General features: G+C 38.6%; 1 protein-coding gene across 5 annotated transcripts in view; it reads left to right on the plus strand.

The window, feature by feature from the left end:
- KIAA0232 (KIAA0232 ortholog) overlaps nt 1–13,201 on the plus strand; it is an 82,884-nt gene that overhangs the window by 25,986 nt on the left and 43,697 nt on the right. For all 5 annotated transcript variants that reach the window (XM_072946558.1, XM_072946553.1, XM_072946562.1 and 2 more), the window contains one exon: nt 4,140–4,639. In XM_072946558.1, the coding sequence (XP_072802659.1) occupies nt 4,409–4,639 (231 nt within the window). In that variant the 5' untranslated portion in view covers nt 4,140–4,408. The remainder of the gene's footprint in view (nt 1–4,139; nt 4,640–13,201) is intronic.

Consider the following 13,201-nt stretch of genomic DNA (forward strand, 5'->3'; position numbering starts at 1 on the left):
CTGAGCTATACCCTCCCCCCTGCTCTGATCTTTTATTTCCCTTTTTTTTGCTTAGCTTAGGTTTCATTTGCTCTTCCTTTTCTAGTTTATTAAGATGAAAGCTCAGGTCATTGATTTGAGACCTTTTCTAATATAGGCTCTTTGTGCTATAAATTTTCCCCTAAATACTCTTTAGTGGCAACCTAAAAATATTGATATGTTGTATTTTTATTTTCATTCAATTCAAAATACTTTCTAATTTCTCCTTTGATTCCATGTTTGCCATATTTGTTATGTAGAAATACGTTTTTTATTTCTCAAATATTTGGGAGATTTTCCAGACATCTTTCTGTTACTAATTTATAATTTAATTCCAGGTGGTCAGAGAATATACTTTATACAACTTGAATCCTTTAAAATTTGTTGCAACTTTTTCTGTGACCCAGAATATAGTCTATTTTAGGTCAAGTTGGTTGATAATGTTGCTTGAATCTTCTATGGAAGGCTTTCCTGATTTTCTGACTTCTGCTTCTTTCAGTGGTTGAGAAAAAGGGGTATTAACATCTCCTAGTATAACTGTGAAGTTGTCTGCTTCGCCTTGCATTTCTATCAGTTTTTATTCATGTATTTTGGAACTCTGCTACTAGGTATACAATATATAGGACTGTTTTGTCCTCTTGATGGATTGACCCCTTTATCATTAGAAATGACCTTCTTTATCTGTTACTCTCTGCTCTGAAACTTACCATGTCAAATATTAATGTAGACACTCTGGCTTTTTTTGTTGGTGTTGGCATGGTATCTCTATTTCCATCCTTTTAACCTCCTTGTGCCTTTAATGTAGAATTTTTAATATATTTTTTATAATTGGGTCTTAGTGTTTTAAAATCCATTATGACCATCTCTGCCTTTTAATTGGTTCTTTAGACCTTTTAAATTTATTATGATTATTAACATTACCTTATCATAGTCTTCAAGAGAGATACCATTTCGTGTAATACATTAGAACCCATCTAGTAGTGGTCCATTTTCTCACTCCTGGTCTTTAATGCTGTTGTTTTCATATATATTATTTGTATATATGTTACAACTCTCAGAATACACTGTTATTTTGTTTCAATACTCGATTACCTTAAAGTTATGTAAATAACAAGAAAAATGCAGTTGCTGTTTCTGGTGCTCTTTGTACCTTTGTGAGGATTCACATTTTGTTCTGGTATCATTTTCCTTCTTCTTAAAGGACTTCCTTTAACATTTCCTTTAGGGCAAGTTTCCTGGTGATGAATTATTTCAGCTTTCTCACGTCTGAAAAAGTTTGTTTCACCTTCATTTTGAAATGTGTTTTTAATGAGTATAGACTTCTCAGTTGACAGGGTGGTTGCTGTTTTTTTTCAGTAAAGTTTTGGCCCCATTATCTTCTCATTTGCATTGTTTTCAACAAGAAAGCTGATGTCATCCTTATTTTGATTCTGTTTTACCTAATGTTTCTTTTTTCTTTGGTGACTTTGAGATTTTCCTGTTTATCACTGGTTTAAATAGGGTTTTTTTAATGGTGTGTCCAGGTGTTGATTTCTACATGTTTCTGGTGCTTAAATTCAGTGAATTTCTTAGACCTCTGTGTTTTAGTTTTCATCAATTTTGGAAAAATTTTGGCGTTACTCTTTCAGATTTTTTTTTTCTGTCCCCTTCTTTCTTTCAGTTACATGTTAGATTTCTTAAAGTTATCACACAGATCACTGAAGCGTTGTTAATTTTTAAAAATTCTTCTATTTGATTTTATGTAGTGTGTGTGTTTGTGGTTTTAAGATTCAGTGGTCTTTTCTATTCACATGTCTAATCTGCCATTAATCACAATCCTTTATTTTTAATCTCAGACATTGTGGTTTTCATCTTTAAATACTTAATTTTATATCTTTCATTCTCTACTTTTCAAACATGAGTGTAGTCATAATAACTGTTTTAAAGTCTTTTCCTGCTAATTCTAACTTTTGTGTCAATTTTGGATTGGTTTCAATTAATCTCTTTTTCTCATTTCCACTCCCTTCATATCTCACTTCTTTGCATACCTGCTAATTTTTGATTGAATGACAAACATTGGGAATTTTATGTGGTAGATAGTTTTGTATTCCTATAAATTTCTTGAGCGTTGTTCTGGGACCATAATGAAATTGCTTGGAAACAGTTTGATTCTTTAGGGTCTTTCTTTTAAGATTTGTCAGGCGAACAGGAGCAGTGTTTGGTATAGAGCTAGCTCTTCCTCAACACTAAGAGCAGACCTTTTGAGTGCTCTGCCTTGTGTGTCCTGGGTTGGGGGGCTTCCAGTCTGGCTGCTGGGAAGCAGGCGCCGTCCAGCCATGCTGAGCCTCAGGTCCTGTTCCCTGCTTTCCTTTATGGTGATCCTTTCCTGTGCCTTGGCTGGTTCCTCACATGCAAGCCCTGATTAACACTCTGCTGAATGCTTAAGAGCAACCCTTTGCAGACCTCTGGTGTTCTTTCTCTGTGCAGCTCTCTCCTCTCTGGTACTTTCTCCTGTGAACTCCAGCTGCCTTAGACTCTCACCTAGTTCTTTTGGCCGTTGCTTCAAGTCTCCTCATTGTCTTGGTGGATCTTCATTGAATGAGTACCAGCTTGTCACCTTGCTTCAAGTGATGTCCCCAGCATTGAATGTATTATTTAACTGTTAATCTGTCTGGCATCCTGAGATCCAAACATACCAAAGAATTTATGGAAAGGGTTTTAATTTTGCAAGTCAGTTGGAAATTTTCAGCGAGTAAAAATTATAGAAAATTTTTGCTTCAGTTTATCTGATTTTCATAATTCAGAAAAGATAGTGTGATAGAGAAGATTTTAGAAAGTAGCAGGATATATGTTAATGATACATTAATCTAGTAACTTGGTCCTGTGGTGGATTTAATAAACATTTTCTTTATATTTAATGTATGTAAAATTTAGTAGGTAGTTCTAGGGAAAATGCAAGAAACTGAGTCTTAAATCTTTGGTGAAAAGTATCTTTCTGACTTGCCGCTTTTACTAAAAATAATTATTAATACTTTTTAAAAAGTCATTTTTGATGGTCCTCTGCTAAAATTCATGCAAAAGCTGATTCTATGAGACTTAGGAATCACTGTTAGTTTTCATGTTCTGGTGGCATAGATTAATCAGAACTCTAGCATAAAGAAGATTATGATTTAATAAGGCCATTATTAGATTAGTTTGACATATTGAAAGCATGTTTATTTAGCAGGAAAAGCTATTAAATTAAGAATGGCATCTATCACAAGTAATCGGAACATCAACCCAGATACATATAAGAAAAAAATTACAATAGATATATAACACTACAGCATGGCAGAGCTATAAGACAAGTCCATGTTTCACCTTAATTTTTATGAAATAGATGATGAGCAGTCCAGAGTTTTTAGCCATACAAAATAACTGATTACCTATGTAAAACTTGAATTTAGGGGACTAATTATTTTTACCAGTGTTTCAGTGAAATTACTGCTTATTTCTGTTATACTTAAAAATGAACTAATGATTTGTTACCAGGTAAGTTCTTTCAGCAGAGCAGGGAAGATTTTGCTAGTTCAGTCTCTTGAGATGCAGCCAGGTGAACATCAGCACAGTCCAGCACAGCGCCAAGCACACGTTTCTGGATTTTCCTCAGTTTTAAATTATATTAAGCTTTTAAAAGTTTAAAATGTCACTTAGCTTAAAATGTCAAAGATTATAGTAAAAAAAAAAATCAGAGTTTTTTTCCACCTATTGTAGGATTGTACTTATATGAAGCTTTCAGAATAGGCAGGTCTGTGGAGGCAGACCGCAGGTGAGTGGTTGCCGGGGGCTGGGCGTGGGAAGGGCGCCGCCAGTGGAGATGGGGTTTCTTTTAGGAGAGAATGTTTTGGGAAATGTTCTGGAACTGTTACTGTGGCTGCACAACCTTGTATACACAGTAAAAGCCGCTGGATTGTACACTTTGAAAGGATGGCTTCTATGATACACGTGAGTCATAGCTTAGCAGAGTTTTAAAAAAATCAGCATTCTAAGATACCAAAGGTATTTTAATAAAGAGAAACAGTTCATTTGGATTTTTTCAGAAGATCAATAATTTAATTATATCTATACATAAGGCATACCTTTTTTCTCTCTTGTCTTTACAGGTTCTGCTGAAAACTGACATCAGGCCTCAATGTGAAACTAAAGTAGAAAATCACATCTACATGTGTGTTGCTATCAGGATGCTGAGTCATTGGTCATACCTAAAGATGGAGATTTGGTTCTAGATGGCTGACTGCTAGCAAAAATAAATGCTCATCCTAGATGTTCAGCATCTCTCCTTTTTGCTGGAGTGAAAATCCCCTCCAGATACCAACAGAACATCAACTGCAGAAAATGCTCCCGCTTTTAAGGATGTCAGCAACCTAAGTTCATGCGCCCTGTCTGTACTGTTGTCGTGGGTGGTTTACCATCTGAAAGCGCCTCAAGCTCTTATCCAGGCCCTGTATCTGCTTCTGAAATGTCTCTGCTTCATGCTTTGGGTCCAGTGCAGACCTGGCTAGGACAAGAGCTAGAGAAATGTGGCATTGATGCCATGATCTACACTCGCTATGTCCTCAGTCTTCTGCTGCATGACAGCTATGACTACGACCTGCAGGAACAGGTATTTACACATGTTAAATGTTTTGTGAAAATTCATGATTGTGTCTGCATGTCTGCATTTTTCTTCAGAAAGTGCTTTCATATTCTACAACAGGGTTGCAGATGGCTGTAGTCCACGAACTTAAGCTGTCAGTGATGTGAATGAGCTGTGTCACAAGCACAAACATGACTGTTTATTTCAGTCATCTTCTCTGAGACTTTCTCAGTGTTGACTGCATAGACAGTACTTGTGTGATCACCAGCCGCCTCTGAGTAGCACTGCTCCAAACGGGGCTGCTGCTGCTTAGGAAAATCACACATCATAATCACCGTGTCTGTATACTTCTTAACATTCTGAAGTTTAATATTTCATTTTATCTGCAAGAGTGATGATAAACTGCTTATTAATCAAAGTGTGTGTTTCAAATCAGCAGACTTAAAAGTTTGGTAAAGCGCGTAACTTTAAATTGGCGATTATACATTTGACCTGACCGAGATGCTGAGTTTAAAGTGAAGAAAGCAACCCAATCTAGGTTCTTTTTTTCCCCCTAATTGGGAGAGGTAATTTTAGATTTCTTTTTTTTAAACAGAGATACTGGGAATTGAACCCAGGACCTTGTGCATGCTAGGCGTGCACTGTACCACTGAGCTATACTCTCCTCCTCAATCTAGGTTCTTGAAAAGATCTCAACTTCAGGCTCCCTCTCCAAGAGGAGCTGCTGAAAGTCAGGCTTGTCAGAGGGAGCAGAGTCCTCAACACTGGACGAATGGGGTCTGGGTGACCTCTGGGTAGAAATTTCAGATAAAAGTTTTCTGTGGGCAGTTTTTGTTGTTGTTGTTTTAAACCATTGTTACTAACACTGAAAGCAGGAACAAAGTTTCATTCACAGAAGATACTGGCTTTGCCCTTCCAAACCACAGAGAAGCCGCAGAGCCCTGTAAATGCATTGGGGCTCTCAGCACGCTTAACATTTGTCACCTGGCAGTTGTGCAGAGGATTTTTCCCTGCTGGTGTTTCTCATCCTTTCTGGCTGGACACAGCCACATTTTCCCTGCTTCCAGGTTGCTTACTGCTCTGGCTGGTGAGAATTGGGTCAGGTATGGTTTTGAGGGGGTTGACTTAAAACCTCATAATCAGAAAATGTGCTGTTTTGGTGGTCCGTATTACCAGAGGTCTGTTATTTTCCATCATCTTTCCTTCAGGGGCAAGTGAAATGTTAAAGCTGCCAACATGGAAGAAGTTTTTGTTTCCAGAGTTGAGGAAGATAATTCTCATAACTCAAAAATCATGTACTTCAGTTATAAACATGTACTTATAGGAAATGAGTAGTTTTTTAGTTGGATTCTAATAAGACTTCTCATTTCTTATAATTGTATTTTAAAATATCAGCCTTTAATACTTCATCAACACCAGTAGATTTGTTAGCACAAGAAATTTATATGCTGGGTGCTTTAGGTCGTTGCAAAAGGGCTGAAACGTAGGCCTCCTGTTAAGATTGTAGTTCGACACTTGTCTGATGAGAATCGATTTCTCTACTAGCTGTGGGGGGTGCGGTGAGGGGTCTTAGCAGCTACCGGTGCCCAGCTGTGTTTGATCCTCCCTCCAAAGTTCTGATTTGTCTTTTAGGACACAAGACAGATAAAGCTTAGTGAAAACAGAACATGTCTAGAGTTACAAGGAGAATCCACAGAGAAATAGAAGGCCCCTAAAGTACTTTTCCCCTCAGCCCAGGGTAGCAGAGTGCCGAGTCCCACGCTGATGGGAAGGTCAAATTGAAAATAACAGCTGTTTTCATAGGAGCTGAGCTAAGGGTGAGTTAGCCCCTGCATAACTACCACTGCTGGACGAGGATGTGCTCACTATGTCCCCCCAAAAGAGTAGTCAGGGCATACAGCCAAGGGAGGGTCTGAGCTTACCCTCTGCAATTCAGACTCCAGCTAACGGTTAAGCTCACCACCTTTCCTGATCCCTGGATCAGAGTTATGGTGGCTTCGCCCCTCAGTTGGAAGCCAAATTACTCCCACTTTAGGTGTCTGTTTCCTCACATCTTAACCCTCAGTCCTTAAGTTAGTCTAACCTTGACTTGAAAATGGCTAATAGTAAGGCCATTGCTTCAAGTACTGGCCTTATCGGCCTCGTTGAATTCGTGGCTTTTTCTAGTTTTGGTTAAAAGAAACACACACACAGCTCTTGAATTCTAAGAAGCAGGTTTTGTACTTTGATCTTCGCTGCTTGGGATAATTGGGTAGGAAGTACGTACAGCTCAGGAGGCCCTGGCCTTGGCTGAGGCTGAATAACAAACAGTTATGTGTAGACTTCTGATTTGGGCAGGGTTGTAAATGCAGTGGTGGCATCGGCAGATTACTGCGTGGTTCTGGAGAACAGTTGCCTTCCAATATGCAGGTATTATGATTGGGTCACAGTAGTTTTATTTGCACAAATTCTTTTTTTTTTTATTTGGATCAAGATTACAATACTCTGGTAACTGTATTTCAGATAAATCAAGAATTCACTATATGTCATTTTTAATGTAAATATAAACTACTTTTCTAACCTATCCTTCAAGGCCCAGGTCACCTTTCTCTGTGAATCTCCTTGTGACAGTTCCCGATGAAAACAGTGTCTTCTTCCAAATTTGATTGCATTTCTACTGTAGAGCCCTTCATTACACTTGTTAGAATGTATTATCTTTCCCAGTAGTTTATAAGATCCTTATGGGCAGGAATCATATATTCATCTTAAAAACTTTTTAAAACTTATTTTGTGAAATAATTTCGTACATCAGAAGAATAGGACAAAGAATTTCACTCAGTCAGCAATTGCCAGTATTTTTTCACTTTTGCTCTATTTCTCTCCTCTCCTTTTGTTGCCTGTTTCTCCTAAATAAATCATATTTTTTTCTTAAGATGAGACTTTCTCTCAGATAGCCATAGTACAATTATAAAGTTCAGGAAATGAACAGTGCACATTATTATCTGACGTTCCATCAGTGTTTGGTTTTTGTCTCTTGTCCCAATGACTTCCTCCATTTTGACTTCTTCCCTCATCGAGGATCGTGCATTGACTTCATTCGGTGTCACATCTCTATAATTTCTTCTAATCTAGAATCGTTCCTCATCTTTCCTTTGCATCTCACTGACACTTTTGACACTGTTGACACTTTTGAAGAATATAGGCCAGTTATTTTGCAAAACATCCCTTATTTTGAGTTTGTCTGATGTTTCTTCCTGTTTAGAGTCAACTTACGCATTTATGGCAGTAACATTACACAAGCGATGAGTTTCTTTTCTGTGCGTCACAGTGGACAGCACTACGTCAGTCTGATTCACTCTTTTTTTAAAAAAAAATTTTTTTTTTGAGGGTCTGATTCATTCTTGGCGACGTTGACTTTGGTTCAGATGGTGGCAGCCAGGTTTCTGCACCGTAAAGCCATACACTTCTCTGTGTAGTTATCAACTGACCTGTGCGGAGAGACTGACTTTACCATCCATAGGTGGCTTCCGCCTGAACCATTACTTTGATGGTAATTTTTCTAATTCAGTTCCCCACGTACATTGAGTAGTTAGCTTTCTGCCACAGTGCCGCAATGCAATCTTTTTAAAATTAATAGCCCTGCTGTTAGAGAACATTATCATAGGCCAAGTGCAGAGCTGGCCATTTAATACATAAGGACTGCTTTGTTCTGTCTTCGCGCCTCATCTCCAAGCCAAATGGTGTTTCCCTGTTTTCGCTCACCTGGAGTTGTATGTTCAGAGAGGTTAGGTGCCTGCCTGAGGCCATGTGGTTAGTAATGAGTCAGAATTTAAACTCCTGTCTGTCAGACCCAAGTCCTGTGCCCATGTTTTATATCAGAGTTTTGTTTTTGTTTTTGTTGGCTTTCATATGCAACCAATAGTTCTTGAATGAATAACATAAGAACATTCTACTGTAAAGGAAAACTTGAGAACCTATTTGGAATTGGTTTACCACGTTCTAATGCAGTGTGGTTTTTAGAGGTGGGGAAAGTTCGTCTTCTCAGTTCACAGCTGAACTACGAGTTGAGTCCAGATGGAGTAAAAGCGAGCGGCAAACACTGCGGTGTGCGTTGCCCAGAGACTCGGAGCATTAAGCCTGGGCCCTGTAACTCTTAGAATAGATTGATGTTGCATTATTTCAAACTATTTTGTAATCTTACTTAAAATAGCTACAAGGGAAGCCGTAGTAGAACTGTAATTGAAGGATGGGAGTTAACTTTTGCCTTGAGGTTGATGGTCAACAGCAAGTTCCTCAAAATCTGTCATGAGTAGGAAGAGTTATTTTAGGAAAGTGGGACTTCTGTTCACTATGGCAGTCATATGTAACCCCAAACATTCTTAGTTTTCCTTTAGAACCAGTTAAATTAAAACCACCATCCAAGAGTTTACAAAAACGTTTCTTATCTGTTTATAGTTTAATATTCTTGGCATCACGAATTTTCGTGAATTTGCACAAAGCTCATATATATGTAATTATCCCAGAAAAATAAATACAACATTCCATCAACACAGAAGCCCCCCTTATGCCTCGCACAGCTTTAGAACTCCTCCCATGTCCAGAGGGGAATCAGCAGGCTATGGCTTCTGTTTTTCACTCCTTCCTTTTTCTGAGATCCTGACTCCTACATCGCTAGTTTCTGCTTCCAGCCCTGAGAGACTGCCCCCAGTGCCGCTGGTTTCTTTGCCTCTTCAAAGTGCCAGATTTTTCTCAGCCTCTTGCCGCAGGCCAGGAATTGGGTACATTTCCCCAGGGAGAAAGCAGCCTCAGGTGTCAGTACCCCTGTGCCAGCAGCTGCCCCTCCTGGTGTTCTCAAGGCCTGGGTGCGTCAGCAGGTCGCTGATGCCATAGCACAGGTGTTGTGTGTTTGGTTTGGTTTTGTATATTATCTTTTCTGGTTAGTCTGGGCAGGAGAGTTGATCTGTTGCCAGTTACTTTTTTTTTTTTTAAATACTTAATTTTTTTAGAGCAATTTTAGATTCACAGTAAAACTGAGAGGAAGGTACAAAGTTCCCCTATACTGCCTGCCCACATGCATGCACAGCCTCCCTGCCATCAACGTCCCCCACCAGAGTGGTACCTTGTTACAGTCAACAAATCTGATTGACACGTCATCATCACCAAAGTCCATGGTTTACAGGAGGGGTCACTCTTGGTGTTGCGGGTTATGTGGGTTTGGACAAATGTATAATGCCATGTGTCCACCATTATAGTATCACACAGAGCAGTTTCACTGCCCTCAAAATCCCCCGTGCTCCACCACTTCATCCCTCCCTCTCCACGAACCCCTGGTGCCTGCTGATCTTCCTAATGTCTCCATAGTTTGTCTTTTCCAGAACGTCACAGAGTTGGAATCATGCAGTGTTGTAGCTTTTTCAGATTGGCTTCTGTCGCTGAGTAATATGTATTTGCGGTCCCTCTGTGACTTTCCCTGCCTTGCTGGCTCATCTCATTTTAGTGCTGAGTGACGTTCCCTGTCCGGATGGACCACAGTTTATTTATCCATCACCTACTGAAGGACATCTTGGCTGCTTCCAAGCTTAGCAATTATGAATGAAGCTGCTATAAACATGTATGTGCAGGTTTTTTGTGTGGATATGAGTTTCCAGCTCCTTTGGGTAAATACCAGGGAGCCTGATTGCTGGGCCGAGTGGTAAATGTATGTTTGGTTTGTAGGAAACGTCCCAACTGCCTTCCGGAGTGTCCGTACCTTTCTGCATTCCCACCAGCAGCGAGTGAGAGTTCTCCTGCTCCACGTCCTCACCAGCATTTGGTGTTGTCACTGTTCTAGTTTTTGGCTGTTCTAAAGGTGGTCGTGGTATCTTGTCATTTTAATTTGCATTTCCTTGATGGCATATGGTGTGGAGCATGTTTTTAGATGCTTATTTGCCATCTGTATATCTGCTTTGAGGTCTTTGGCTTCTTTTTTTTTTTAAAAAAAAGAAAGGTTATTTTCTGATAACTGGGTTTTAAGAGTTCTTTGTGTGTTTTGCATAACAATCCTGTATCAGAAGTGTCTTTTGGAAAAATTTCTCCCAGCCTGTGGTTTGTCTTCTAATCCTTTTAGCATTGTTCTTCTCACAGCAGTTTTTATTTTAATGATGTTCAACTTACCTATTTTTTTTCTTTCATGGATTGACCACCAGTTACTTTTTAAAAGAGTGTATTCATTTGTTTACTTGTTTAGTTTGGTGTTCATTTTGCTTGTCTTATCCTCCGTCTTTCTTTGACATTTACAAAGAAACCTTTCATTTCAGTCCTGTTTCCTACTTTCTTTATTTTTATTTCTGAAGAAATATTTACTAAATCAAGACTGCCAGTGGGTGAGATTTAAAATTGTGCCATCTGGAAAATACTGTGTTACTGAACGGTTCATTTTCTTTAGTCACTAGATGACTCTGTGAATTAGATCTGGTTATAGTGGGCTCTAAAATCTGTCTACATTCAGCTCGTTGGTCAGAGTACTCTTAGGAACTAGTCAAGAATTCAGGACTTGGAAACTTTTTTTTTCCTTGTGATTTTTGAAAAACTGAAATATAGTTGATTTACAGTTAGTTTCTGGTGTACAGCATAGTGATTCATATATATATATATTCTTTTTCATTTTTTATCATTTTAGGTTATTACAAGGTTTTGAATATAGTTCCTTGTGCTAAACAGTGGAACCTTTTTTATCTGTTTTATATATAGTAGTTTGTATCCACTAATTCCAGACTCCCAATTTATTCATTCCTCACCCCTCCCCTGTGGTAACCATAAGTTTGTTTTCTATGTCTGTGAGTCTGTTTGTATTTTGTAAATAAGCTCATTTGTATCATCTTTTTTGATTCCACATTATAAGTGATATCACATATTTGTCTTTCTCTGTCTGACTTACTTCATTTAGTGTGATAATCTCAATGTCCATCCATGCTGCTGCAGATGGCATTATTTCATTATTTTTTATGGCTGAGTAGTATTCCGTTATATAAATATACCACAACTTCTTTATCCAGTCACCTGTCCATGGACATTTAGGTTGCTTCCATTGTATATAGTGCTGCTATGAACGTTGGGGTGTGTGTATCTTTTCAAATTAGAGAGTTCCCTCCAGATACTTGCCCAGGAGTAGGATTATTGAATCATATGGTAACTCTATTTTTAGTTTTTTAAGGACTCTCCATGCTGTTTTCCATAGTGGCTGCACCAAATTACATTCCAACCAACAGTGTTGGAGGGCTCCCTTTTCTTCTCACCTCCAGCATTTATTGTTTGTGGACTTTTTAATGATGGCCATTCTGACTGATGTGAGGTGATACCTCATTGTACTTTTGATTTGCATTTCTGTAATAATTAGCAACATTGATGGTTATTTTAGTGTCTATTGGATGTCTGTATGTCTTCTTTGGAGAAATGTCGTTAAGTCTTCTGCCAATTTTTTGATTGGGCGATGTGTTTTTTTGTTACTGAGTTGTATGAGCTGTTTGTATATTCTAGAGATTAAGCCCTTGTCAGTCAGATTGTTTGCAAATATTTTCTCCCAGTTCATAGGTTGTCTTTTCATTTTATTTATGGTTTCCTTTGCTGTGCAAAAGCTTAAAAATTTAATTAGGTCCCATTTGTTTATTTTTGCTTTTATTTCTATTGCCTTGGTAGACTGACCTAGGAGAACATTGCTGCAATTCATGTCAGAGAATGTTTTGCCAATGTGTTCTTCTAGGCAATTGATGGTGTCTTGTCTTATATGTAAGTCTTTAAGCCCTTTTGAGTTTTTTTGTGTATGGTGTGTGTTCTGACTTCATTGATTTACATGCGGCTGTCCAGCTTTCCCAACACCATTTGCTGAAGAGACTGTCTTTCCTCCATTGTGTATTCGTGCCTCCTTTGTCAAAGATTAATTGACCGTAGGTGTGTGAGTTTATTTCTGGGCTGTCTGTGCTGTTCCATTGATCCGTTGTGACAGACCCCACTGTTTTGATTATTGTAGCTCTGTAGTATTGTCTGAAGTCTGGGAGGGTTATGCCTCCAGCTTTGTTCTTTTTCTTCAGTATTGCTTTGGCAATTCTGAGTCTTTGGATTCCATATAAATTTGGGGATGATTTGTTCTAGTTCTGTGAAAAATGTCCTGGGTAATTTGATAGGGATCACATTAAATCTGTAGATTGCTTTGGGTAGTATGGCTTTCCTACTTTATTTTTTTTCGTAACACTTGTTACCACCTGGAATTAATGATGATTTGTGATATTTTACATTTATTTGTATGTCACCTCTGCTGGAATGTGTATTTCATGAAGCTAGGGACATTGTCTGCCATGTTTCCCCCTGTATTCCAAGCCCTTATGACAATTTTTGGGATGTAGAAGATGCTCAGATATTTAGTAGAGAAATGAATAGATAGATGTATGCTTCTTTCTCAGGTGTATGGGGCATGATGGAGGTGAGTGCAGATGCCACAGCTACACACTGGGCCTGCCCCTCGGAGAAGTTACTGCAGTTTCTCCCTCACCACCTCCCCCCAGCATTTTTTTATTGTGATAAAATATACATAAATAACCTAAGGTCTACCATCTGAACCATTTTTAAGTGCATAGT

This window comes from Vicugna pacos, chromosome 2 (assembly GCF_048564905.1).
Source record: "Vicugna pacos chromosome 2, VicPac4, whole genome shotgun sequence".
NCBI lineage: Eukaryota > Metazoa > Chordata > Mammalia > Artiodactyla > Camelidae > Vicugna > Vicugna pacos.